Source organism: Anomalospiza imberbis, chromosome 17 (genome assembly GCF_031753505.1).
Source record: "Anomalospiza imberbis isolate Cuckoo-Finch-1a 21T00152 chromosome 17, ASM3175350v1, whole genome shotgun sequence".
Lineage (NCBI taxonomy): Eukaryota > Metazoa > Chordata > Aves > Passeriformes > Viduidae > Anomalospiza > Anomalospiza imberbis.
The window spans coordinates 240,143-261,216 of NC_089697.1; the positions used below are offsets into that span (position 1 = coordinate 240,143).

At 54.1% G+C, this 21,074-nt stretch overlaps 1 protein-coding gene across 1 annotated transcript in view; it reads right to left on the reverse strand.

Moving 5' to 3' along the window:
• Window positions 1-4,532: 4,532 nt before the first annotated feature.
• Window positions 4,533-21,074, reverse strand: part of LOC137484399 (centrosome-associated protein CEP250-like) — a 28,067-nt gene continuing 11,525 nt past the window's right edge. Inside the window, exons 8-30 of the mRNA XM_068208273.1 lie at window positions 19,684-19,811; window positions 19,336-19,505; window positions 18,415-18,591; window positions 18,102-18,116; window positions 17,664-17,798; window positions 17,244-17,387; window positions 16,501-16,781; window positions 15,588-15,747; window positions 14,768-15,011; window positions 13,987-14,141; window positions 12,702-13,043; window positions 11,854-12,044; window positions 10,428-10,555; window positions 10,080-10,249; window positions 9,159-9,335; window positions 8,846-8,860; window positions 8,407-8,541; window positions 7,987-8,130; window positions 7,244-7,524; window positions 6,331-6,490; window positions 5,451-5,754; window positions 4,669-4,823; window positions 4,533-4,613 (exon numbers count right to left, since the gene is read on the reverse strand). Coding sequence (XP_068064374.1) covers window positions 4,533-4,613; window positions 4,669-4,823; window positions 5,451-5,754; window positions 6,331-6,490; window positions 7,244-7,524; window positions 7,987-8,130; window positions 8,407-8,541; window positions 8,846-8,860; window positions 9,159-9,335; window positions 10,080-10,249; window positions 10,428-10,555; window positions 11,854-12,044; window positions 12,702-13,043; window positions 13,987-14,141; window positions 14,768-15,011; window positions 15,588-15,747; window positions 16,501-16,781; window positions 17,244-17,387; window positions 17,664-17,798; window positions 18,102-18,116; window positions 18,415-18,591; window positions 19,336-19,505; window positions 19,684-19,811 — 3,892 coding nt within the window. The remainder of the gene's footprint in view (window positions 4,614-4,668; window positions 4,824-5,450; window positions 5,755-6,330; window positions 6,491-7,243; window positions 7,525-7,986; window positions 8,131-8,406; window positions 8,542-8,845; window positions 8,861-9,158; window positions 9,336-10,079; window positions 10,250-10,427; window positions 10,556-11,853; window positions 12,045-12,701; window positions 13,044-13,986; window positions 14,142-14,767; window positions 15,012-15,587; window positions 15,748-16,500; window positions 16,782-17,243; window positions 17,388-17,663; window positions 17,799-18,101; window positions 18,117-18,414; window positions 18,592-19,335; window positions 19,506-19,683; window positions 19,812-21,074) is intronic.

A 21,074-nucleotide genomic window follows, 5' to 3' on the forward strand; every position in this document is an offset into this window, starting at 1 on the left:
GGCTTCCTCTTAACTCCATAACTGCTTCCACAGCAATGTCTGTACACGCCCCCTGGATAACTTGATTCTTCTTCCACATCCCTCCTTTCTGAGATGAGGTTGGTCAGAAGTTTCCGGTTCACTTGATCTCCTATCACCCAGGGTTGTGATTCTGCTTTTCACTTTGCTAAGTTATTTTAAATTATGCCCTCAACCCTTGACCTTGTATGTCACACCAGTCTGGCACAGTTCCTCTGCAGGTGACCTCCACTGTCACCAACAACAGGACCTCTTTTCCTTTAGCCACTGCCAGTGAGAGGGAGCATGGATCATTACATTTTTTCCCACTTAAGATATGGAGCAGAAATCCCTGTTGTAAATCCTGCCAATTCTTTCTGAATTTGTGCATACAAGCAAAGACGCCTTGCACAGAATCTACCTTCTTGGAACCCTGGAGGTCAGTGGCACAAAGTCTAGCGGTGGAGCCTGGAGGACAATGCTGAGTCCAGTCCTTGCTGACACCTTTGTCAGTAAACTGGGTGATGGGGCCAGGGGGTGCCCTCCCACAAACCGGGAGTGGTGGCTGCTCTGCCAGAGAGAAGTGCTGCCATCCCGAGGGACAGTTCAACAGGGGTGACAGTTCTATGACAGGTGCTGAGTCCTGTCCTTGGGAAGGAACAACCACAGGCACCGGTATCTGCTGGGGGCCACCCGGTTGAAAAACGAAAGTTTGGCAGGGTCCTGCTGGACACCAGGATGCCCACGGGCCAGCAATGTGCTCCTGCAGCAATGCAGAACAGCGTCCTGGGCTGCACCGGGAGCTGCGACACAGCTGCTGGAGGGAGGGGATCCTTTCCCTCTGCTCCACAGCAGTGAGGCCAGCCCTGGAGTGCTGGGCCCAGAGCTGGGCTGCCCAGTACAGGAGACAGGGACAGACTGGACAGAGTCCAGCACAGGGCCATGAAGGTGACGGAGGGACTGGAGCATCTCTGCCGTGAGGAGAGGCTGAGAGAGCTGGCACTGCCCAGCCTGGAGCAGAGCAGGCTCAGAGCATCTCATCCCTGGGGATAAATACCCGGGGGGAGGCTGCAGAGGGGACAGAGCCAGGGACATTCCAGGGGCCTCGGGCACCAAGTGACACACAGGAGGGGCTCTCTGAGCTCAGGAGGCACTTCTGCACTGGGAGGGTGGCCGAGCACTGGTGCAGGTGCCCAGGGAGGTGGTGGAGTCTCCATCCCTGGAGAGACTCAAAAGCCACCTGGACACATCCTGGGCAGCTGGCTCTGGGTGGCCCTGATGGAGCAGGGGCTGGGCAAGGTGACCTGCAGAGGTGCTTCCAGCCTCCCCCGGCCTGAGATTCTGGGACTCTGAGAATAATCAGGCTGCAGTTTCCTAAGGACAAATGACAAAGCTCCACACATGGCAGGTTTCTCCTGCTCTCACCAAAGTGGTTCATGTCACATGTCTCCCTTCTGCAGATTCCACCCTGGAGTGAGGATGCTTCTCAAGGTCATGCCTTGAGGCTGAGAGAAATGTTTGCCCGTGGTCCTTGCTTTGGGTGAGTAGCATCAATCTTCAAGAATTGGTTTTGCTGGCTTGACTAGAATTGCTACAATGTTGCTTCAAAACATAATGCACTATACTGGAAGTTATAGGTCTCTGTACTGGGTAGTAAATAACCCTGATAAAGATCTATTAGTTTAATCATGATCATCATAAACTCTTTATTTTTCTATAAATATATCTTTCATCCTATGGAACACAGTTGTGTAAAGGTTCAATTTCACCTATACTATCCTTTAAACATAAACTACTGACTAAGTCTAAGACTGCATCCAGCTGCACCCTGGCTGCTCTCTGAGTCGTTCAGGAAGCAAGGAGGTCCCTTCTGCACCTTGTGTCTCCTGCCTGCTCCCTGCACAGCTCTCCAGGTGGTCCTGTCGGTCTTGGGCCAGCTGTGACTGCAGCAGGGACACCTGAAAGAGGCACAAGGCCCGGCTCAGACAAGCCCACGCTGGCAGGAGCACCTGCAGCCCCACGGTACCGGCTCTCGGGGCAGACACAGCCTCCAACTCCAGCCCTCACCAACTCTCTGCCCTGGGGCAAGGGGAAGGGAACAGGCTCCCACACAGAGCAGAGCTCAGATGATCAACAGGTCCAGTTCAAGGCTGGCAAAGCCTTCCCACGGACATCCCCCAGCCACCACAGGTCTGTTAGAGAGAGTTCCGAGGGGATTTAGGAACCCAACTCTGATTTCCAAATTTGGGCCACTGACCCCTTTCTCCACAGGCTGTGCATCAGCAGGAGGGCTGCTGCTTCCCTGAGCTACTGGAGGAGTCTTCTGTTGTAGAAGTCGACGATTTCGATAGGCAGGCTTGTGGACAGGAAACGTAAAGCAATCTGGGGGGAACACTCTCCTAAAAGTTCTGTTTCTTCTCCTTTCAGGTTCCACCTGCACGTTGGATGGGAGAGAGGGTCACAGAAACCTGTCAGCAAACACGGAGCAAAAAGACCTGTGGACATCATGGCAAGGAGATCTCTGCTCTGAGACCCTGAATTGCACTAGACAACACTGGGGGCAAAAAGCTCTCGCTGGGGGCTGTGCAAGAGAGGCCAGTGTGTGTGCGGGGACACAGGGCCAGGGAGGGAGGCAGTGGAGTGAAGGTGCCCTTGTGAAAGCCATGGGCTGCCCCAAGAGAGAGGACAAACAAAAGGGTGTGCCCACAGCAGGGACAGGGAGAGGCAAGGAAACAAGCAGAGGTCTCCAAAGCACTGCCTGGGCTAACGTGCCAAGTTCCAGAGGAGCCTGAGGCTCGGCAGAGGCAGTGAAAGCCCAATTTACCCGCTCGCCACTTCTGGGCTCAGTGGTTAATTCAGGCCTCTCTCTCTTCTCCTCTTCTAGTGATGCAATTGGTTGCTTGGATTCCAGGATGGTCCCTGAGCCACGTAACAGCTGTTCCACTTGTGCTCCAACAGCCTGCAGGGTATTTAGAGAGGAGATGATGCCCATATTTCAAACACCACAGAAGCTGTCCCTCAGGAATCTCCATCTCAGGAAGCATCCTCGAAGCACCAGCAGTGCAGCTGCTCTTCAGCCCTCTCAGTACAAAACTCAGCTGGGTTTAGTGCATCCCTCTGCTCACCTGCTCCATTACTTCCCACACCAAATCCAAACCCCCATGTGTTGCATGGGCACAGGAAAAGCAGCTCCCCATGCCTAGCTTTTGGCCTGGAGCAGACTGGAACAGTAAGCTCCAGAGCTGGAGCAGTCTTTCTGGGCGAGCCAGGAAACAATCTGGCAGTCAATGGTCTCTGGCTGGAGCCAGGCAGACAGACAAGGCTGCCTGCTGCAGCCCGGGCTGCTTTACCCAAGCAGGCCTGGACTGACAGGGATAGAGACCCACCTCTTCATGGGAAACAGCACTGGAATAATTCAGGGACCCTGGAGTGGACTGAAGGTCAATGCCAGTGCCTGCCTGGATACCAGACTTTCCCATCAGGATGTACAAGTGTTTCATCAGAGTCCCTTTGGCAATTTCACTTTTCTTCAGTGCAGCACTCAGTACTTGGGTGTTCTCTCTCCATTTCTTCAAAGAAGCAGCCCCATGCTCCAACTCTTCCTGCTCGCCTTCTCTCTCCACTTCCCATTCTTGAGTATTTTCCTTATGATATCTTAACTCATCTGCATGCATTTCATTCTTCTCTTCCACATCTCTCATGTGCTGCTGGTTCAATTCCTGTCCATGCTGCCAAAACAGGGAGAAAAAGGGTCACTCATTCGCCCCCTCGGTTTGCTTTTCAGACCAGATCTGGACTCCTGCTGCAGGGGCAGGCACTGGCTGCCCCTCTCTCTCTGCCCCTCGGGATGCTGCAGACCTTTGCTGGTCTTCCCCCCTTGATACCGCTCCTTCCCTCAGCCTGTCCCAGCTTCCTTTCTGCCCTTCCCCAAGCTCTTGCAGCCCCACTCCAGTGCTCCTCTGGGGAGGAGCTGCCAGAACTGCAGCCAGGATTTCAAGTCCATGCTAAGCAGGATTTAGGCAGTGCCACGAGGATGTGCTCTCCATCAGGGAGGAAGGGAAGAGCAAACACCGCCAGCATTTCCTTCCCTGGGCTTGGGCTGACAGCAGTGGTTTTCCAGCTCTGCTGTGTAGAGTTTCCATGGCTCCATCCCCGAGAGCCCCACTGCCCTCTCTTGGAGCAGCAATGGCCAGATCCCTCTGTCATCCTCTGCTGCCACTCAGGACGAGTTCTCCCCTTGCAGGCACACGTCCTGGTGTGGATCAGCACTTGGCTTTCCTCTCTTCTCTCCCCACTGGCTGCTCTCAGATGGCCAAGGCCAAACACCTTTCTATTCACAGCAAACTTGGTCTTCTCACCCCTCCTTCCAGATCCAGATATTTAGGAATCTGGACGTGGGTTTGGACACGAGGAATTCCCCAAAGCATGCAATGTCCATAGAGGCAGTGTGGACATTGAGGACTAAAGCTTCTAGGGCACAGAAGCCCAGCATGGAGGAAAATCAGCAGGCTCAGCATTAACTGGCTTTGACATGACTACAACATCTTCTCCTCCTTATTCAGAAGAACGCAGTTGGAGAAGTTTAACTGGAAAAAGGTGCTCCTTAGAACTATTAACTGAATGTGCAAACACAGCTAGGAAATGGCCCTTTGTGGCATCCGCCAATCTCACCAGCACATCCATCCTTTCCTTCTGCAGGCTCTCCAATTTCCTCTGCAGAGATGCCACCTCCTGACGAAGAGTCACAGCCTCTTCCTGCCTTTCACAGGCCTCTTTCTCCAGGGCAGTTTCTCGAGAGGTGTGCTTGACTGCTGCCTCCCACAAATCTGCAGCAGGGAGGGGGAAGGAACAGGAGAAAGGAGAAGGGGAAAAGCAAAGCAAAGGCAAACTGATGTGCATCCTGCAGAGACAACAGCACTGTCTTCTCTGCCTGCCTCAGTGTGCCAGGCCCTGAGCCCACAAGGGCTCCAAATCTGACAGAAATGAAGGAAATTTGCAGGCAGAGAAAAAAGCAGGAATGAAAGGGGCAAGGTTCAGAGGGACAGGAAAGGGTGTTTGCTCTTGGCCTTGTGCAGAGTGAGCAATCCAAGAGAGACAAAGGAGAGGGGATGCCTGTGCAGCCCTGCTCCAGAGAGGCCAGTAGCCTGGAGGCTCTGGCAGGGCCTGGAGTTTGGGGGAATCGAGCTGAGGCATCCTCCTAAAGCTCCTTAGCACAGACACGGCACCTGGAAGGCTCCAGCTGTGCACGGGATCAGCCATGGCACAGCCGGATGGCACTGCCAGCCACAGCATCTTTCTCAAGAAAAAGCTTTCACTGGCACTTGGATGGATAAATCTCCTGCTGGTTGTTTTTCCCCTCTGCCATCTCTGGGCACTTTTCCTCTGCGAGCCATCAGCGAGATCCCCGCAGGTGAGGCAGGATGGGGCAGTGGGTGGGAGAGGAGAAGCTGTACCTTGCTCACTTTGCTCCAGCTGTTTCAGCAGCTCCTGATTGTGGGCTCTGAGATGGTCCCTCTGAGCCTGTGTCTTCCTCAGCTCCAGCTCCACGTCCTTACACTGTATGGCCATGGCCTCTGCTCTTTCCTCAGAGCTCTGGAGCCTCACACGCAGCTCAGACACCTCAGCCTCCAGCACGTCCACAGAGTCCCTCAAAGCCCATTCGCCTGCTCGAGACTCCTCAAACGTCTGCAGCAGCTGCTTCTTTCGAGTTGTTTGGGAAGCCTCCATCTGCAGCACTGTGTCCTGCAGGGCCTGCATCTGGAGGATGGATGCACAGAGCCTCAGGGACAGGGCTGCTCCTGAGGCTGCAGAGTGGGCCGCAGGGAGAGCAGCAAAGAAGAAATGATTTCAGGCAAAAACCATGCCAAAACCAAAAGGCAGAAAAGCAAGGATCCCAAAGGAGACCAATGTAGAGAAAAGAGGGAAAGGGAGGCAATGGGCATCCTTGAGGCTGCAGCTCTGAACAGCAGCTGAGATGGCTGCGCTGGAAGTGCCCTGCCCAGCCTGCCATAGCCACCTCTGTGTCCCCACATTGCTCAGTGCCCGGCACAGGCACCAACTCTGTCTGGGACAACACTGCTAACTGAGGGACACAGAGGCTCCAGAGGAGTCTGCTGCTGCTCCCCTCCCAGATTTCCTGCTGGGAGCCGGGAGAGAACGGTGCAAAACTTGGGCAGCAGACAGCAGATCCAGCCTCGGCCTCAGGGTGCAGCAGCAGCCCCGGGCAGAAGACGGCAGCTGTGCGTGCTGCTGGGAGGGGAAAGAGGTTGGGGCCTCCAAGGCAAAGGTGCTGTGGTGTGTCCCTGGAGAAGAGGATGCCACTGCACAGCTTACCTGGGTGTTGAGCTCCCGCAGTTGTCCAGCGCGGTGAGAAGAGAGCTGCTCTGCCTGCTGAAGAGCAGAGTGATACTGAGACACCTGATAGTTCAGCAGCAGGTTCTGTTTTTCCAGAGTTCTGAGGCGCTGGTTCTTCTCCTCCAGAGACACTATCAGCCTAGAAGGGAAGCAAGCAACTCATTGCTACACGGTATCAGATTATATAAACTCTCAGGACTTGCAGCACCTCAGGGAAAAACTCCTCTGTCTGATGAGGTCTGTCTAAACAACTTGGCTGTTTGTTCTCCCTGCAGTCAAAGCCCAGCATGTGCCTACTCTGCTTTTGGCCCTAAAAGAACAGGGAGTTCCTGCCTACATGCCCTACCTTCTTTTTGAGGTGGGAATGTGAATACAAACCTAACAAAGTCTTGCAATGAAGACGCCCTCCAGGCACCGGGGCACATTTTATGAGGAACCATGCAACAGAGCCGCTCTTGTTGCTGGGCTGCCTCCGAGGGCAATCTGGCCTAGATCAGCAATCAGGGCCTTCAGATGGTTCTGCCCAGAAAAAGCATCAGAGGCCAGGCTGATCCACATCCCAGAGGCTTCAAGTTACAGGACCCAAGGTGGAGCTGATGGATGTATCCAGCTCCTTACAATGCAGCTCGGGCAGTGTCAACACGCCCACCTAAAAACACAATACCCCCTAGAGGGAAAGAGCTACCCCCAAATCCTTTCTCTGCAGAAAAACTCTGTTTGAAGTCTTAAAAGTAAAGAAAATGAAAGACAACATCCAGACAAGGAGAAGTGTCTGCACGGAGAGTTCAGAATCTGCCACTTAGGAAATGCTGCCAGAGCCCCTGGCAGGTGCAAAGAGGGCAAAGAGGGAATCCATTCACCACAATGCAGAGTCCCACAGGCTTTCATTTACCTGGCTTTTTCACTCTCTAGGACATCCACCGAAGCCTGCAATTCTGAATTTTGCTGAGCCACTTCTTCCCAGCGATTCCTTTCCCTCTTCAAGGACTCCACATGCACTTGCAGCTCCTTGTTCAGATTTTCTGCCTCCTCCAGGATCTTCTGGACGTGTTCAACCTCCGACAGCTTCTGCCTGGACTCTTCCTGGGCCTCCCTCACCTCTTGCTGGGCTCTCTGGACAGTCGTTTCCCGGGACTCTCGGGAGGCTGCCAGCTGAGATGTCAACTCTCCCACCTCCAGTCAAAGGGAACAAAGCAGTCAGGGGCTGCAGCCACAGCTTGTCACTGTCAGCCACAGCACAGGCTGAGAGGAAAGGCAAAGGACAACTTTCCATTTCTCCCTGTCCTGAGAGCACCAGATTCACACTGGATATGGACAACTTGTTTCAGTCTCTAAGTGGCCCACCACCAAGGGCACCTGAAAAAGCACCTCCCAAACCAAGGCTGGCAAGGAGAGGCCAGCAGGAATCCATGCTGATGGTTGCTGGCCAACAGCCCAGAGGACTAGCCCAGCTGTCCAGAGCAGCAGCTGAGATTCAGCAGAGCACTGTGTGTCCTACAGAGCAGCTGCCATGGAGCCCCCAGAGCCCGAGACAGCCCCAGGGATCACCCCACCAGCTGCTGCTCTGCCATGGAAAAGCAAGAAGGCCACAGACCCCTCGCTGCATGGCTGCCATGCCAGTGCTGTTTCACTCACCTGCTTTTGTAGAGCCTCCCTCTGCTCAAGGAGCAGATTCATTTCCTCTTTGAGGCCGTGTAGCTCTTCCTTGTGCCTCCTCTGCACTGCCTGGACTTCACTGCGAGCTTCCTGCAGCTCAGCTTGCAGATTTGCCTTGATGGTCTGGCAACAAAATGCAGAGCAACTTCCTGGGACCTGCCCTCAGGCTCAGCTTGTTCCACGTGCTGCCTCAAAATCCCATTCCTTCAGCTGCTTCTTTTGGCTTCTCTAGCCAGCTCTGCTTCCACTGCAAGCCTTCCTTCCTGGGGCTGAGCTCTGGAGCTTACCAGGCTCTGTGCTCCCAGGGCCTGAAGCAGCCCTTGCCTCCTCAGTCCCAGGAGCTGCCTTTTGTGCCCTTGTCCCTGCCCTGCCCTCTGTTGCCTGCCTACTCACACTTACCTGCCCCTTCTCTTGCAGCTCTTTCACCTCCTGCCTGAGCTGCTGGACCTGCTGGTGGGCTCGGCTGAGCTCTCCCTGAGTCTGGAGCAGTGCCTCTGATAAAGCACTCTTCTCCTTCTGCTCTTCCAGCAGCACCTGCACCGAAGGAAAGAGCAGAGGGCTTCACACTTCTCCTGCAGCATCCGTGTGGCAGAGGCAAAGACTGATGGGCTCACGTGCTCTCACAGCACTCGGCTGCTGCTCCCCTGGGCCACTGCCTGCCCCGGGGCCAACACAGCTTCCCAGGAAGTGACTTAAAACACAGCCCAGAAGACATCTCTGGGTTACTGTTCAGAAATACTCCAGGCAAGTCTTTAAAAAGATTTTTCTCTTGTCAATGTTGCTGCTGCACCCCCCTCCCCCCCCCCGTTTCCACATAAGAAAAGAGCTACAAACTCACTTTGGCTGTGAACACCTACCAGTACACACCAAAAGGGGAGCGGAAAGAGAACAGCGAAGGTACCCTGAGGTACATCTTAGAACAACAGAGCACAAGAGCAGCACAAAGATCTCAGCTGATAGCTGATGTTTCTGCCTGGCTTCCTATGAGAGGGCTCATTGCTGGTCCCAAAGACAGCCCCGTTCAGCTTTCACCTCCCCCAGTTCAATGTAGAAGACACGGAGGGCATGCTCCACACAGCCCCATGTCCTGCCATCTCCCACAGCTCCAGCCTTGCAAAAAATCACACCAGTTCTCCTCTCTCAGTCATTACCTGTCGCTTGGCATTTTCAAATCTCCTTAGTTCTTCTTGTTGGGCCAGCAGGGTGGCATCTTTCTGCCTCATCTCAAACAGCACCTTCTTGTGCTCCTGCTCTCTCTCTGCCTTCTCTTTTTCCCATTGCTCCAGCGTCTCCTGCATCTCTGCACGGTGCCTTTCGCGCTCACTTGCCTGAGGAGGGGAGGAGAAATTTGCAAGATGAAGTCCCAGGCAAGCTCCCTGCTGAAAAAGGTGAAGCTTCATCCCTCCCACAACCCCCAACCGGAAAAGACAACAGCACTCCAGAAACCGTGTCCTGTCATGGAATTCAAAAGGAGGCTCAGCAGGTGCAAGAATCACAGACTCGTGGAATCTCTTCTGTTGGCAAAGACCTTCCCAAGCGTTGAGTCCAAGTGCTCAGAAAAGGAGGTGTCACCTTCCCTTCCCTGACACCCCAGTCACAAGGACTGAAGGACCAGGGACAAGGGGCCTGTTCCCTTTGCTTCCAGCCCAAAGCTAATCCCTCTGTCCACCATGGAAGCACAGCAAGAAAGGAACCGAGTTCCCACGCCTGCAGCCAGCAGCACTGTTGGCATCTGCTCCATGCCGGCAAGTGCTCCACGCTGGCATCTGCTCCGTGGCAGGTGGGACTCAGGGACAATCCTGCCCTGGGCTGCCACGCTTTGGGTGGGCACTGCCCAACCTGCTCTGGAACTCCTCTTACGCCCTCACTGAAGCTGTGGCTGCATTTACTGTCCCAGCACCATCCTGGGGGCTCTCAGGCACCTCCAAGTCCAAGCTGCTGCCTCTGCTGCCCGGTCCAGCAGCGGGAGGCCTTGGCAGAGGATTGCTGCCCTTTCACACCCTCAGGCTCTGCTTGTGCTAAACCAACCCACAGGGCTGGCTTGGACACTCCAGAAGTGTACTGTCCCCTACCAGGTCTTGCAGGAGCTTCTTTATTTCCAGTTGCTGAGCAGTTCCCTGAAGCCTGAGGCTTTCATGATGCTGCTGCTCTGCCTGCAGGAGCTGTTGAGCTGTGTCTTCCCGTTCCTGCCTCCTGAGAGATCTCTCTGCTTCCAGCTCATCTTGCAGGCACTTCACTTCTCCTACAAACACGACCAACAGCAAGAGTCAGAGTCTTTACTGACTTTACTGACCTCAGGCCCTTTCAGTGCCACCAAGCCCCACCACTCCTCAGAAGCTCTGTGGACAGAGGCAGCTTTACAGGGTGCTTAGTTCTCTAGGCAGGGGCAGCACCACAAACAAAGCACACGAGGTTCTCACCTTCTATCACCTCCTTGGCCTGTGTGACTGTGAGCACTTGAGCCTCCAGATGGTTCCTGGTGGTCTCCAGCTGAGATATCTGCTGCTGAGCAGCACTCAGCCTGGATTCCAGGCTCTCCTTTGCTGACCTATGAGTTGCACATACGGAGAGACATGAGTTGCTTGCTCCAGACACCCACAGCTGGGTATTCCAGGACAACGTGGCTCAAGATCCCCACACCTGAGTATGGGAAATGGGCCACGTGGAAACTCGCCCAGACAAGGCACATTTGTGCCATCTCAACAGCAGAGCAGGGCCCTCTGAGGGACTGCCCAGGCCTTCCCTATGGCCTGACATAGCACAGACAGCCCAGCCCAACTTGGCCTCAACAGCCAAACCTTCAGTTGCTGATCCTGATCTATGACACTGGCTAGCTGTGTCCAAACAGGCTGGGGCGACGAGCAAAAGCCCAGCCTCTGCTCACAGCCCTTCTCTCATCAGCACTTCCAAGCTTCTCTGCAGGGGGACACAACAGACTCTTGTCCTTGCTGACTGCTGACTTTTTAATGCTCTTGATAATGGACATAAAGGTCCATCATCTTCCAGACACCCTGTATTTATGTGGCTTCAGAACTACTTTGCGTGACACGGTAAAATCTCATGGTCATCTCATAGCAGCACTTGTAAAAAATCAGGACGCCCTTTTGTCTGAACAACAACTACCTGAATGCAGAGACTGCAGTTTAAACTCTTGCAAGGTCATGGAGTAGACTTGCCACCTTTATTTTAGTGTTGTGGGCCAAGCAGGCAGTAGCCCGAGGCACTTGTCCTTCTTTACAGAGTGAGAGGGACCATCCAAAGGGAGGTTGGCAGGTTTGGCAGCTGGGTGCCCATCAACAATCAGCAAGAATCCCCAGAGGCTGTTGAGAATTCCAAAGAGCTTTCCCTGCTGCTCTCCAGCCAGCTCTAGGGCCTGTCCCACACTTCTCAAGAGTGTGCTTGGAAGCAGAAAGCCCTCAAGATTTTCAGCAGGAGCCTCTGGCTTCCCCCTGAATGGCAGTGTGCTACTTCCAACGTGCCAAGGTCGGAGCCTGGAATGCTGAAGACGAAGCTTCAGTTCTGAAGATCAGGATCATGTCAAGCTACTTGCTAAGGAATGAGGGACGTTCAATGCCCAGAAGAAGAAACCAAAGCCAAGAGAAACCTGAGGTTTCACTCAGCATCTGCATGGTTTACCTACTACTCTGTTCAGGGCTGGGTGGATTGCTTTGGACTTCCCACAGGAGTGTGCTCGGCAGCACAAACAGGAGCCCAAGAGAGCTTTGCTGGCTTTAGGTGTCAGAAAAAGAACCTTCACATTGTGGCATATTTTTGTTCTTGGGACTCTTCCATATTCTGTCCATGGAATGTAAATAGATCTGAAAAGGTTCTGCTCCCTGCCTTTACCTGGTCTCCTCCAGCTGCCTGGAAAGGTCTTGTTGGAGCCACTCCATGGCTGCCAGTCGGCCCTCAAGGTCAGCCTTCTGGCCCAGCAGCTCCTGCTCTCGGCACACCTGGGCCAGTGCGTGCCCTTGGCCAGAGGATTCCGGGCCCAGCTGCTCCAGAGAGCAGCTCGATGAATCTTGCTCCTGGGAAACCTGGAAGTGGGACAAGGTACAGCTCGAGCCCTTCCTCGGGAGGCCTGTGCAGAGCCAGCCAGTGGCACCTCACAGGCAGCCAGAGGACAAGGAGCACCTGTGCTCTGGGCTCAAAGTTTCACAGCATCTGCCCTATGCAGCTCTGATAGCCGGGGCTGCCAAAAGCCTCTGGCACTGTTACCTTGGAAGTGCTGTGTCAGGCCCTGCTGGCTTGCCTGGGACCAGACAGCTCCTTCCCAACAAACATCCCCACTCCAAACTCCGTGTTGTCACCCAAAAATACTGCATCTTCTACAACTGGCAATACCATTTACTCTAAGCACCAGGAGTGCAGCTGATTTTCAGCCATTGGTCCACTTTAGTCCATCACTCAGTTTAGTCCATCCCTCTGCTCACCTGCTGCATTACTTCCCACACCAAATCCAAAGCCCCATTTGTTGCATGGGCACAGGAAAAGCAGCTCCCCATGCCCAGCTTTTGGCCTGGAGCAGATTGGAACAGTAAGCTCCAGAGCTGGAGCAGTCTTTCTGGGCGAGCCAGGAAACAATCTGGCAGTCAATGGTCTCTGGCTGGAGCCAGGCAGACAGACAAGGCTGCCTGCTGCAGCCCGGGCTGCTTTACCCAAGCAGGCCTGGACTGACAGGGATAGAGACCCACCTCCTCATGGGAAACAGCACTGGAATAATTCAGGGACCCTGGAGTGGACTGAAGGTCAATGCCAGTGCCTTCCTGGATACCAGACTTTCCCATCAGGATGTACAAGTGTTTCATCAGAGTCCCTTTGGCAATTTCACTTTTCTTCAGTGCAGCACTCAGTACTTGGGTGTTCTCTCTCCATTTCTTCAAAGAAGCAGCCCCATGCTCCAACTCTTCCTGCTCGCCTTCTCTCTCCACTTCCCATTCTTGAGTATTTTCCTTATGATATCTTAACTCATCTGCATGCATTTCATTCTTCTCTTCCACATCTCTCATGTGCTGCTGGTTCAATTCCTGTCCATGCTGCCAAAACAGGGAGAAAAAGGGTCACTCATTCACCCCCTCGGTTTGCTTTTCAGACCAGATCTGGACTCCTGCTGCAGGGGCAGGCACTGGCTGCCCCTCTCTCTCTGCCCCTCGGGATGCTGCAGACCTTTGCTGGTCTTCCCCCCTTGATACCGCTCCTTCCCTCAGCCTGTCCCAGCTTCCTTTCTGCCCTTCCCCAAGCTCTTGCAGCCCCACTCCAGTGCTCCTCTGGGGAGGAGCTGCCAGAACTGCAGCCAGGATTTCAAGTCCATGCTAAGCAGGATTTAGGCAGTGCCACGAGGATGTGCTCTCCATCAGGGAGGAAGGGAAGAGCAAACATCGCCAGCATTTCCTTCCCTGGGCTTGGGCTGACAGCAGTGGTTTTCCAGCTCTGCTGTGTAGAGTTTCCATGGCTCCATCCCCGAGAGCCCCACTGCCCTCTCTTGGAGCAGCAATGGCCAGATCCCTCTGTCATCCTCTGCTGCCACTCAGGACGAGTTCTCCCCTTGCAGGCACACGTCCTGGTGTGGATCAGCACTTGGCTTTCCTCTCTTCTCTCCCCACTGGCTGCTCTCAGATGGCCAAGGCCAAACACCTTTCTATTCACAGCAAACTTGGTCTTCTCACCCCTCCTTCCAGATCCAGATATTTAGGAATCTGGACGTGGGTTTGGACACGAGGAATTCCCCAAAGCATGCAATGTCCATAGAGGCAGTGTGGACATTGAGGACTAAAGCTTCTAGGGCACAGAAGCCCAGCATGGAGGAAAATCAGCAGGCTCAGCATTAACTGGCTTTGACATGACTACAACATCTTCTCCTCCTTATTCAGAAGAACGCAGTTGGAGAAGTTTAATTGGAAAAAGGTGCTCCTTAGAACTATTAACTGAATGTGCAAACACAGCTAGGAAATGGCCCTTTGTGGCATCTGCCAATCTCACCAGCACATCGATCCTTTCCTTCTGCAGGCTCTCCAATTTCCTCTGCAGAGATGCCACCTCCTGACGAAGAGTCACAGCCTCTTCCTGCCTTTCACAGGCCTCTTTCTCCAGGGCAGTTTCTCGAGAGGTGTGCTTGACTGCTGCCTCCCACAAATCTGCAGCAGGGAGGGGGAAGGAACAGGAGAAAGGAGAAGGGGAAAAGCAAAGCAAAGGCAAACTGATGTGCATCCTGCAGAGACAACAGCAGTGTCTTCTCTGCCTGCGTCAGTGTGCCAGGCCCTGAGCCCACAAGGGCTCCAAAGCTGACAGAAATGAAGGAAATTTGCAGGCAGAGAAAAAAGCAGGAATGAAAGGGGAAATGTTCAGAGGGACGGGAAAGTGTGTTTGCTCTTGGCCTTGTGCAGAGTGAGCAATCCAAGAGAGACAAAGGAGAGGGGATGCCTGTGCAGCCCTGCTCCAGAGAGGCCAGTAGCCTGGAGGCTCTGGCAGGGCCTGGAGTTTGGGGGAATCGAGCTGAGGCATCCAGCTACAGCTCCTCAGCACAGACACGGCACCTGGAAGGCTCCAGCTGTGCACGGGATCAGCCATGGCACAGCCGGATGGCACTGCCAGCCACAGCATCTTTCTCAAGAAAAAGCTTTCACTGGCACTTGGATGGATAAATCTCCTGCTGGTTGTTTTTCCCTCTGCCATCTCTGGGCACTTTTCCTCTGCGAGCCATCAGCGAGATCCCCGCAGGTGAGGCAGGATGGGGCAGTGGGTGGGAGAGGAGAAGCTGTACCTTGCTCACTTTGCTCCAGCTGTTTCAGCAGCTCCTGATTGTGGGCTCTGAGATGGTCCCTCTGAGTCTGTGTCTTCCTCAGCTCCAGCTCCACGTCCTTACACTGTATGGCCATGGCCTCTGCTCTTTCCTCAGAGCTCTGGAGCCTCACACGCAGCTCAGACACCTCAGTTTCCAGCAGCTGCTTCTCTTGAGTTGCCTGGTGAGCTGTCTGCTCTATCTCTGCCAGCAGCTTGGCCTGGATCTGGAAGATGGATGCACAGAGCCTCAGGGACAGGGCTGCTCCTGAGGCTGCAGAGTGGGCCGCAGGGAGAGCAGCAAAGAAGAAATGATTTCAGGCAAAAACCATGCCAAAACCAAAAGGCAGAAAAGCAAGGATTCCAAAGGAGACCAATGTAGAGAAAAGAGGGAAAGGGAGGCAATGGGCATCCTTGAGGCTGCAGCTCTGAACAGCAGCTGAGATGGCTGCGCTGGAAGTGCCCTGCCCAGCCTGCCATAGCCACCTCTGTGTCCCCACATTGCTCAGTGCCCGGCACAGGCACCAACTCTGTCTGGGACAACACTGCTAACTGAGGGACACAGAGGCTCCAGAGGAGTCTGCTGCTGCTCCCCTCCCAGATTTCCTGCTGGGAGCCGGGAGAGAACGGTGCAAAACTTGGGCAGCAGACAGCAGATCCAGCTGTGGCCTCAGGGTGCAGCAGCAGCCCCGGGCAGAAGACGGCAGCTGTGCGTGCTGCTGGGAGGGGAAAGAGGTTGGGGCCTCCAAGGCAAAGGTGCTGTTGTGTGTCCCTGGAGAAGAGGATGCCACTGCACAGCTTACCTGGGTGTTGAGCTCCTGCCTTTGTCTTCTATGCTCAGAACAGAGCTGCTCTGCCTGCTTAAGAGCAGAAAATAACCGAGATACGCGATTGTTCAGCAGCAGGTTCTGTTTTTCCAGAGTTCTGAGGCGCTGGTTCTTCTCCTCCAGAGACACTATCAGCCTAGAAGGGAAGCAAGCAACTCATTGCTACACGGTATCAGATTTTATAAACTCTCAGGACTTGCAGCACCTCAGGGAAAAACTCCTCTGTCTGATGAGGTCTGTCTAAACAACTTGGCTGTTTGTTCTCCCTGCAGTCAAAGCCCAGCATGTGCCTACTCTGCTTTTGGCCCTGAAAGAACAGGGAGTTCCTGCCTACATGCCCTACCTTCTTTTTGAGGTGGGAATGTGAATACAAACCTAACAAAGTCTTGCAATGAAGACGCCCTCCAGGCACCGGGGCACATTTTATGAGGAACCATGCAACAGAGCCGCTCTTGTTGCTGGGCTGCCTCCGAGGGCAATCTGGCCTAGATCAGCAATCAGGGCCTTCAGATGGTTCTGCCCAGAAAAAGCATCAGAGGCCAGGCTGATCCACATCCCAGAGGCTTCAAGTTACAGGACCCAAGGTGGAGCTGATGGATGTATCCAGCTCCTTACAATGCAGCTCGGGCAGTGTCAACACGCCCACCTAAAAACACAATACCCCCTAGAGGGAAAGAGCTACCCCCAAATCCTTTCTCTGCAGAAAAACTCTGTTTGAAGTCTTAAAAGTAAAGAAAATGAAAGACAACATCCAGACAAGGAGAAGTGTCTGCACGGAGAGTTCAGAATCTGCCACTTAGGAAATGCTGCCAGAGCCCCTGGCAGGTGCAAAGAGGGCAAAGAGGGAATCCATTCACCACAATGCAGAGTCCCACAGGCTTTCATTTACCTGGCTTTTTCACTCTCTAGGACATCCACCGAAGCCTGCAATTCTGAATTTTGCTGAGCCACTTCTTCCCAGCGATTCCTTTCCCTCTTCAAGGACTCCACATGCACTTGCAGCTCCTTGTTCAGATTTTCTGCCTCCTCCAGGATCTTCTGGACGTGTTCAACCTCCGACAGCTTCTGCCTGGACTCTTCCTGGGCCTCCCTCACCTCTTGCTGGGCTCTCTGGACAGTCGTTTCCCGGGACTCTCGGGAGGCTGCCAGCTGAGATGTCAACTCTCCCACCTCCAGTCAAAGGGAACAAAGCAGTCAGGGGCTGCAGCCACAGCTTGTCACTGTCAGCCACAGCACAGGCTGAGAGGAAAGGCAAAGGACAACTTTCCATTTCTCCCTGTCCTGAGAGCACCAGATTCACACTGGATATGGACAACTTGTTTCAGTCTCTAAGTGGCCCACCACCAAGGGCACCTGAAAAAGCACCTCCCAAACCAAGGCTGGCAAGGAGAGGCCAGCAGGAATCCATGCTGATGGTTGCTGGCCAACAGCCCAGAGGACTAGCCCAGCTGTCCAGAGCAGCAGCTGAGATTCAGCAGAGCACTGTGTGTCCTACAGAGCAGCTGCCATGGAGCCCCCAGAGCCCGAGACAGCCCCAGGGATCACCCCACCAGCTGCTGCTCTGCCATGGAAAAGCAAGAAGGCCACAGACCCCTCGCTGCATGGCTGCCATGCCAGTGCTGTTTCACTCACCTGCTTTTGTAGAGCCTCCCTCTGCTCAAGGAGCAGATTCATTTCCTCTTTGAGGCCGTGTAGCTCTTCCTTGTGCCTCCTCTGCACTGCCTGGACTTCACTGCGAGCTTCCTGCAGCTCAGCTTGCAGATTTGCCTTGATGGTCTGGCAACAAAATGCAGAGCAACTTCCTGGGACCTGCCCTCAGGCTCAGCTTGTTCCACGTGCTGCCTCAAAATCCCATTCCTTCAGCTGCTTCTTTTGGCTTCTCTAGCCAGCTCTGCTTCCACTGCAAGCCTTCCTTCCTGGGGCTGAGCTCTGGAGCTTACCAGGCTCTGTGCTCCCAGGGCCTGAAGCAGCCCTTGCCTCCTCAGTCCCAGGAGCTGCCTTTTGTGCCCTTGTCCCTGCCCTGCCCTCTGTTGCCTGCCTACTCACACTTACCTGCCCCTTCTCTTGCAGCTCTTTCACCTCCTGCCTGAGCTGCTGGACCTGCTGGTGGGCTCGGCTGAGCTCTCCCTGAGTCTGGAGCAGTGCCTCTGATAAAGCACTCTTCTCCTTCTGCTCTTCCAGCAGCACCTGCACCGAAGGAAAGAGCAGAGGGCTTCACACTTCTCCTGCAGCATCCGTGTGGCAGAGGCAAAGACTGATGGGCTCACGTGCTCTCACAGCACTCGGCTGCTGCTCCCCTGGGCCACTGCCTGCCCCGGGGCCAACACAGCTTCCCAGGAAGTGACTTAAAACACAGCCCAGAAGACATCTCTGGGTTACTGTTCAGAAATACTCCAGGCAAGTCTTTAAAAAGATTTTTCTCTTGTCAATGTTGCTGCTGCACCCCCCTCCCCCCCCCGTTTCCACATAAGAAAAGAGCTACAAACTCACTTTGGCTGTGAACACCTACCAGTACACACCAAAAGGGGAGCGGAAAGAGAACAGCGAAGGTACCCTGAGGTACATCTTAGAACAACAGAGCACAAGAGCAGCACAAAGATCTCAGCTGATAGCTGATGTTTCTGCCTGGCTTCCTATGAGAGGGCTCATTGCTGGTCCCAAAGACAGCCCCGTTCAGCTTTCACCTCCCCCAGTTCAATGTAGAAGACACGGAGGGCATGCTCCACACAGCCCCATGTCCTGCCATCTCCCACAGCTCCAGCCTTGCAAAAAATCACACCAGTTCTCCTCTCTCAGTCATTACCTGTCGCTTGGCATTTTCAAATCTCCTTAGTTCTTCTTGTTGGGCCAGCAGGGTGGCATCTTTCTGCCTCATCTCAAACAGCACCTTCTTGTGCTCCTGCTCTCTCTCTGCCTTCTCTTTTTCCCATTGCTCCAGCGTCTCCTGCATCTCTGCACGGTGCCTTTCGCGCTCACTTGCCTGAGGAGGGGAGGAGAAATTTGCAAGATGAAGTCCCAGGCAAGCTCCCTGCTGAAAAAGGTGAAGCTTCATCCCTCCCACAACCCCCAACCGGAAAAGACAACAGCACTCCAGAAACCGTGTCCTGTCATGGAATTCAAAAGGAGGCTCAGCAGGTGCAAGAATCACAGACTCGTGGAATCTCTTCTGTTGGCAAAGACCTTCCCAAGCGTTGAGTCCAAGTGCTCAGAAAAGGAGGTGTCACCTTCCCTTCCCTGACACCCCAGTCACAAGGACTGAAGGACCAGGGACAAGGGGCCTGTTCCCTTTGCTTCCAGCCCAAAGCTAATCCCTCTGTCCACCATGGAAGCACAGCAAGAAAGGAACCGAGTTCCCACGCCTGCAGCCAGCAGCACTGTTGGCATCTGCTCCATGCCGGCAAGTGCTCCACGCTGGCATCTGCTCCGTGGCAGGTGGGACTCAGGGACAATCCTGCCCTGGGCTGCCACGCTTTGGGTGGGCACTGCCCAACCTGCTCTGGAACTCCTCTTACGCCCTCACTGAAGCTGTGGCTGCATTTACTGTCCCAGCACCATCCTGGGGGCTCTCAGGCACCTCCAAGTCCAAGCTGCTGCCTCTGCTGCCCGGCCCAGCAGCGGGAGGCCTTGGCAGAGGATTGCTGCCCTTTCACACCCTCAGGCTCTGCTTGTGCTAAACCAACCCACAGGGCTGGCTTGGACACTCCAGAAGTGTACTGTCCCCTACCAGGTCTTGCAGGAGCTTCTTTATTTCCAGTTGCTGAGCAGTTCCCTGAAGCCTGAGGCCTTTGTGATGCTGCTGCTCTGCCTGCAGGAGCTGTTGAGCTGTGTCTTCCCGTTCCTGCCTCCTGAGAGATCTCTCTGCTTCCAGCTCATCTTGCAGGCACTTCACTTCTCCTACAAACACGACCAACAGCAAGAGTCAGAGTCTTTACTGACTTTACTGACCTCAGGCCCTTTCAGTGCCACCAAGCCCCACCACTCCTCAGAAGCTCTGTGGACAGAGGCAGCTTTACAGGGTGCTTAGTTCTCTAGGCAGGGGCAGCACCACAAACAAAGCACACGAGGTTCTCACCTTCTATCACCTCCTTGGCCTGTGTGACTGTGAGCACTTGAGCCTCCAGATGGTTCCTGGTGGTCTCCAGCTGAGATATCTGCTGCTGAGCAGCAATCAGCCTGGATTCCAGGCTCTCCTTTGCTGACCTATGAGTTGCACATACGGAGAGACATGAGTTGCTTGCTCCAGACACCCACAGCCGGGTATTCCAGGACAACGTGGCTCAAGATCCCCACACCTGAGTATGGGAAATGGGCCACGTGGAAATTCGCCCAGGCAAGGCACATTTGTGCCATCTCAACAGCAGAGCAGGGCCCTCTGAGGGACTGCCCAGGCCTTCCCTATGGCCTGGCACAGCACAGACAGCCCAGCCCAACTTGGCCTCAACAGCCAAACCTTCAGCTGCTGATCCTGATCTATGACACTGGCTAGCTGTGTCCAAACAGGCTGGGGCGACGAGCAAAAGCCCAGCCTCTGCTCACAGCCCTTCTCTCATCAGCACTTCCAAGCTTCTCTGCAGGGGGACACAACAGACTCTTGTCCTTGCTGACTGCTGACTTTTTAATGCTCTTGATAATGGACATAAAGGTCCATCATCTTCCAGACACCCTGTATTTATGTGGCTTCAGAACTACTTTGCGTGACACAGTAAAATCTCATGGTCATCTCATAGCAGCACTTGTAAAAAATCAGGCCACCCTTTTGTCTGAAGAACAACTACCTGAATGCAGAGACTGCAGTTTAAACTCTTGCAAGGTCATGGAGTAGACTTGCCACCTTTATTTTAGTGTTGCGGGGCAAGCAGGCAGTAGCCCGAGGCACTTGTCCTTCTTTACAGAGTGAGAGGGACCATCCAAAGGGAGGTTGGCAGGTTTGGCAGCTGGGTGCCCATCAACAATCAGCAAGAATCCCCAGAGGCTGTTGAGAATTCCAAAGAGCTTTCCCTGCTGCTCTCCAGCCAGCTCTAGGGCCTGTCCCACACTTCTCAAGAGTGTGCTTGGAAGCAGAAAGCCCTCAAGATTTTCAGCAGGAGCCTCTGGCTTCCCCCTGAATGGCAGTGTGCTACCCCCAACGTGCCAAGGTCGGAGCCTGGAATGCTGAAGACGAAGCTTCAGTTCTGAAGATCAGGATCATGTCAAGCTACTTGCTAAGGAATGAGGGACGTTCAATGCCCAGAAGAAGAAACCAAAGCCAAGAGAAACCTGAGGTTTCACTCAGCATCTGCATGGTTTAACTACTACTCAGTTCAGGGCTGGGTGGATTGCTTTGGACTTCCCACAGGAGTGTGCTCGGCAGCACAAACAGGAGCCCAAGGCTCACGAGAGCTTTGCTGGCTTTAGGTGTCAGAAAAATAACCTTCACATTGTGGCATATTTTTGTTCTTGGGACTCTTCCATATTCTGTCCATG